At 43.0% G+C, this 6,584-nt stretch overlaps 1 protein-coding gene across 1 annotated transcript in view; it reads left to right on the forward strand.

Annotated features, from left to right (window-relative positions):
• Window positions 1–6,584, forward strand: part of LOC101852282 (solute carrier family 23 member 1) — a gene marked incomplete in the record, with an annotated part of 12,075 nt that overhangs the window by 2,103 nt on the left and 3,388 nt on the right. The window contains 3 exon segments of the mRNA XM_035972837.1: window positions 1,017–1,270; window positions 2,819–2,924; window positions 4,558–4,725. Of these exon segments, the coding sequence (XP_035828730.1) occupies window positions 1,017–1,270; window positions 2,819–2,924; window positions 4,558–4,725 (528 nt within the window).

Below are 6,584 nucleotides of genomic sequence, written 5' to 3' on the forward strand. Positions count from 1 at the left end.
TGAGGTCGCCTGGTGTAAGAGGTAGAATTAACAAGAAAATGGCCGCCAAAGTTTGGTGACTTCCATAGCTTGAAAATTAACATTTTTTGTGCCCTTAATCAACGTTTCTCAGTTAAATCTACACAGAAATAGTACGTTTTTAAATGGACATAAACGGTGTAGAGCCAAAAGTCAAAACTTCAATAAAAATTGCCATTCCGGCGGAAAGTGCCACTTTCTTCGATTTCATTATTTTGACGAGTGCTTGATTTCACTGCGATGCCTAACATGCCTTTGGTTTAGTAATTCAGCTTGTTTTTCTGAAACCCTAAGCCCATCTATTGGAAATTATTTGCGAAATCTAACTACTGGTAGCAAATCTGTTTGTTGTATTACTAGCTCTACTATTAGAGTGTACGCTCGGCATTAAAGCGAGTTTCGTGGGATTTTGCAGGATCTATATTATAATGACTGCCACTGTCCTGACTAGATTTCCTCCACAAATTGCTCTGTTTTTAGGCTTAATCGTCCAAAATCAAACACCTTAATTTGGTTTGTTTTGTGATCCTCAACACACAGGTTTGCTTGTAGTAGCATTGAATATGAAGGCGATCAGGTGACAAATTGAAGTACGGATGTTCTACACGCGAGGTGCATACTAAAGTACAACAAGAGACTTGCACTGGCTCTCGTTGCTCTCCCATGGACGCCAGTAAGAGGCTGGCCTCGTCATGTTGTACTTGTTAAAGTTAACCTGAGCTTACATTTGTCACAGAATTAGCCCGTCTTCTCGTCAAAACTAGATGAATAAATAGACATTGCTTTTTGGAGTCTTCATCATTTGATAAATCTCTCGTGTGGGGAAGTGTCTGATCGAATATCCCCATCTAACAGCTATGATGCATCCGTCTCAGCCCTAGAAGGCCGGGACAGGAATAGGGCCAAGAACAATGACCTGCTGAAATGTCTAAATCGTATCCATGGGGATGTAAAACATTTGCAACCAATCACGCCAACACTTGTATCTCCTTATTCAGGTCAGTTCGGCCTCCCGAAGTTCCACCTGGCATTGACCCTAGGCTTCCTTGTGGCCTTCATAGCATCAATGATGGAGTCAGTGGGTGACTATTACGCCGCTCAGGTGGTGTGTGGGGTGCCACGCCCACCGACCCACGCTATCTCCCGAGGAATCCTGATGGAGGGTCTGGGCAGTGTGCTCTCGGGGGCGGTGGGCGCTGGACACGCCACGACCTCATACAGCGGCAACATCGCCGTGCTCAGTCTTACCAAGGTAAAGTAAGGGATAAAGCGTAGTAAAAATGCAATCTATTACTTTGTATTATCATTAGGGTCCTCTTAAAGTCATTCTGTCGAAATGTTGTACTGCTCATACTAGAATCAACTGATCAAGATGACATAGTCATAGTGGCATTTTGTAGGTTTATATTTTTAACCAAATACACGCCTACTGTTTTCCAATGCATTGTAACTTCATTTGTCATATTGTAATCTCTAATGCCATATTACAACGTCAAAAGCCACGTAATAACCTTGAACCAAGGACTACTATACTCATAACATAAATATGGAATGTAAAAAGGTGTGCTACATAAAGAAAATAAATTCCTTCCTTTGTCTATTTTAAAAGTAGAGCAAAAGTAAGAGATATCAAAATGGAGGACAGCGATTGACCAACGGCACGAGTCTTATCGTGGCTTTGTCTTTTACACTCTTGGTCTTAGAATGCCCTTGCAGAATTCCAGGGCATAAATTTGCGTTTGTTCGTTTTATTTTCAGCCCCAATTTGATGTTCACGTCTTCTGGGGTAGTATTTCCTTTGGGATTTACACGAATCTCACACGTCAGACTGTAGTAAAGCCCGTAATTCCCGTAATTCCCGGTGCACACTACAGAAAATTTCGCCAAATCCCTATCTGATATGGCTTTATACAATTGTGGGCGGACAGATTTTCCTTCACGGAGGGACAAAAGCTAACGTTATAGCGCGTTTCGATAAACCCCTCCCGATTCAAACATTCTCGATTTTCTAGTTCACAGTTTGGGTAGATTGTGGTGAAAACAGCCAACCACCAGGTCGGTAGCCTACGTACCACAAAGACATTATGGAGGAGGGGGGGAGTGTCATATCTTTAGTTTGCGTGCGAAATGCGATAGGCCCTGATGGACTTTTGTGTCCAAATTGATGAAGAATAGCAGAGGTTTCTCTGATAAAGTGTGCCTTTGCCCATGCCCTTTCTCGGTCCGGCCCATTCCTATCTGATCATGCATTTGCCCAATCTGTCTCAAGGCAACACAATCCTTAACTAACCCATTGCAAACAAGCCCCTCCCATCCTTTTACTGATCTTCCTGCTCCCCTCCCTTTCCCACCCCACACACACGTTCCCACGCCATCCCTCTCACAAGCTCACAGGTACAAGTTACAGCCTTCCATCCCCCCCTACTCCTTACACTCACTGCCGGTACGCTCGAGTAAATTTCATCTCCTAGTACTTACGTTTCAAAGTTATTAATGTCCTTACCTGTTCCTGGTGAACTGTCTTCGTTCTGGTGCTTAGTCTTGTAAGCTAAAACCTAACAAAAATTATGATAGAGTGTACCAGCTCTAACGGCCACCTTTATAAGACAATCACCTGTGCAAATGGCGCTTCCCATTTCCCTTTAGCGGGTGGTTTTTTTGGTCATAATGTCACTGTGTAAGACGGTCACCTGTCTAAGGACTGCCGCTTTTCTCCTGGACAAGAAGTGGTCGTCTCACCCAATTCCGACTGTATTGTCAGCTTTCAATTACATAATATTATTTGGTTTTCCATTTTCAGACAGCGAGCAGGATTGTGATGTACACCGCCGGAATGATGCTCATTGGACTCTCCCTCATAGGCAAAGCAGGCGCTGCGCTGACGGCCATACCTAACCCGATTATCGGTGAGCAGTTTGACCTTCGGCTTACCACTAATATGAAGGAATATCCCGTTAGCTCAGTTGATATCATGCTGGGCTATAGCGCGGTTGATCCTTGTTCAAACCCGGGATGAGGCGTGTAGAATTAATTTCAATGTTTTCCTTCTACATGGGTTGGCTCTATCGGAGATGCACATTGAATTAGGAAATAAACGAAGTGGCTTTTTTTAAATGTAATGCTTTTTTACGGCCCCATCAACACAATTTTGATCATTTCAGTGGCGGGCTTCCGAACCTGTATGTCAGGGCCAACCTGGGCTGAAAGGGATACAACATCCCAGCAGAAAAACCGAGATACTTGATGAAAATTTCTCCCAACTCGGGAACCGAACTCGTGTCTCCAGAGTGCAACACCAAAGCGCCTAACCACTGCACCAGAGACGCCGGTTTACAGTTTTAAAAGAGACTTTTAAAGCCATTCAGTTGATTAAAGCAATGTTGGTCTTTTCGAGGACAACCTTCTCCAATTCTACCCGTGTTTGACCACATCCCAGCAGAGGCACAGACATGCGTGAAACATTGTCTTCGAATCAAATTCTCGGTCTTTGCCTGTAACAAGTAGTATTTGTTATTGTTGTTTTGTTTTTGTTCGGTTTTTTATTTGGTTGGGGGTGTGGCCTAAAGTGGTCTGCTTCATCTTTTCCTTTTTAGTGTCACTATCATCCTAACTTCTTTGTGGTGAAATAAAAGAAAATACCACGGCACGGATTTTAAAAAAATGAAAATCCCCTTTCAATGACCCAATATGCAAAGCCACATAAATACTGTAAGTTACTTTGTACAATAAAGAAAGCAAGAAAGCAGGAGATTCAAACAAAGTACACGGTATCCTGGGTTTTGAGGTACGGATTTATTTTTGCTTAAGAACACATTCACTGACCACCCGTCTTGTAGAAATTGTCAGTGGACATTGCTTGACATAGCCAAGTTACCGAATTCCCTCCCTTCCCGACCACTGGTCCCAGCTATCTCAACCATCAAGCTTTACCCCATTGAGCGCGAGCATTCTGGTCATTTGACATTGCTTGAATACGCGCTGGTCTCGGGCATAACCTCGTTATTTGTACATATTTTCCTAGTCTGTTTTCTTTATCTGAAACATTTTTAAAAAGCAGGCAACATACATTTAATTTACTTTTCCTTTACTTTTCTCTTCCTCTGGTATCCTTTGGATGTCCAGGGGAGGCGCAGGTTTCGGTCCTGTGCTAAGTGTATCCCGTCTGTAATAGATATGTTATGTTGATCCAGGACCTTTTTAACCCGATCCAGCCAGGTCCTTCTTGGTCTTCCTTTTGATTTGATGCTAGATTCACGGGTGTGGTAAGCTCTTGTCGTAGCTGTTTTGGGGGCACTTAGTTATATGTCCGAACCATTTGACTCTTTGACGCTAAATGAAATTCATTACAGGTGGTATTCCACTTTAGTATTTAATAAAATACGAATGTTTTGTTTTTTTCTGGTCTGTGAATGTGGGTTTGAAATATCCAGCAACAATGTCTTTGATCAGTTACTGGTCCGACATATTTGTCCTCCACGTCCTCATAGAGTTAACTACTTTTCAACCTAATGAAAACCCTCAACCCTTCCCTTATCTCAGGCGGCATACTGATGGTGGTCGTCGGCACGCTCATCTCCATCGGTCTGTCCAATCTGAAGCACGTGGACATGACGTCATCAAGGAACATGCTGGTGGTGGGAGTGCCCTTCATGGCGGGAATCGTCATGCCCAGACTCCTCGACAGCCACCCGGATGTGCTCGATACTGGTGAGTGGTGTCCATGTCTTGGCTTAAATGGGGTTGTTTCGTTCTGTATCGTTTTCAGTACTTTTTTCAACACAGTTTACGTGCTGGCCGAGCAGTGGGTTCGTAACGATAAAATACAGCTTTATTTCGTTCTCCGGCCAACCAGCCGCAAAATGCAACTTGGGTTCCGGAAGACGTGGAATATTGTATTACTTTTTTTAATGTAGATGTTTTTACGCCCCCATCAGCACAATGTAGATCACTATGGAGGCGGGCTGGCAGGCTCACCCAGGCTGAGAGAGACACACCATTCAATATCCCAGCAGAAATACCTATAGGCTATATACTCGATACAAAATTAATGTTCTCCTCGCTAGGGAACCAAACTCGGGTCTCCTGCGTGAGACAGTGAAGTGCTTAACCCCTACACCACGGACGCTGGTATCAAATATTGTAACACTTTACAAATTGTATTGGCATGCTCTGAGACCTACATTCTTTCAACCAACAGGAATGACAAGATGGATAACCCCGGCTAAGGGAATAGTAATAGAGCTGGCTTTGTTTCGGGCTGAGCTAATGACTTATATTTTTGGCACATGCAGGTTGTATAAGAGGAGATGAGAAATGTTCCTATCCAGAAGAGGGCTATGTAAAACATTCGCATCTTTAAAACACGCTCACAGGCCTCCCTTCATAAAAAACAACAAAAAGAAGTGGGTTTATTTTGTTTTATTTTGTTTTTCAGTTCAGCCAAACATGAAAGTGCCATGGACTGCGGTAAAAAATTCGTGGCGTAACAATCAATGTCATCCATAATTTTCACAGCAGTTTGTATGAATTTGTATTTACTTAATCATATTTTTCCACAACAATTGGGGCTGGATTCTAAAACTTTTCTTCAAAATTCACGTAAAATACTGCAAATCTCCATCACGTGGAAATGGGATTGTTCTCAGCATTTCCTGCTTCTCACACACATTTTGTATACGCTTATGGCCTACGTCACAGCTCACCAATGACACGTTTTAGTGGCAAAACTTGTTACAAGAAATTAACTTAATTGTAAACACATTTTTTGCACTAAAAGTTCTCAAAGCATGCGTTCAATAAAGATTGTGTGACGATTGGAAAAACAATGACGGACTTGCGATGTTGCCCCAGCTGTAAACCTTTTAAAATCTGTAGAAACTGCCCATTTGGATCTTTCATTAGGATTTATCAAGGAATTTTCAAGAATACAGCTTCCAGTGAAGTGTTTACAAAATCTGCTAAGACAAATTCATGCACGTCATTGTGCAAAAGTTGGAGAGTCTACGTTTGATAGTTTAGGAAATATTTGACAACAAGTTGCCCTACGAATTTTGGCCGCACTATAGAATGTACCACCGCGTCCAGAAGCCCCTCAAACGTGTTTGCTCTGAGTGCACGAAGTTCAAAGAAAGTGCAGTGCAAAAGGGGGTGAAAGGAGGGGGGGGTAGGAAAATGAGTGGGAAGGTGTTACGTTAGCGTGAAAGAGAAGGATTATTTCGGTTAACAAACTGGAGTGCAGTGATTGGTTTGGATTATTCATGAGTCGTTTCTGCCTATTACGGCAAAAAGATGCAATTAGACACCATAAGACAGGAAGGAACTTATAACTGAATGAAAATATGTGTGTGGGAGTGAGCGTGCAGTGTGTTTGTGTGTGTGTGTGTGTGTGTGTGTGTGTGTGCGTGCGTGCGTGCGTGCGTGTGTGCGTGTATGTGTGCGCGCACGCGTGTGTGTATGTGTGTGTGTGCCTGTATGTGGAGTGTGGAGGGAGCCCTTAGTTTGTTTGTGAGTGTATGCGTGTGTGTCTATTTTATGAATGTGTGTTTGTGAGTGGTGGGGGGGGGGAT

Source organism: Aplysia californica, unplaced genomic scaffold (genome assembly GCF_000002075.1).
Source record: "Aplysia californica isolate F4 #8 unplaced genomic scaffold, AplCal3.0 scaffold00871, whole genome shotgun sequence".
NCBI lineage: Eukaryota > Metazoa > Mollusca > Gastropoda > Aplysiida > Aplysiidae > Aplysia > Aplysia californica.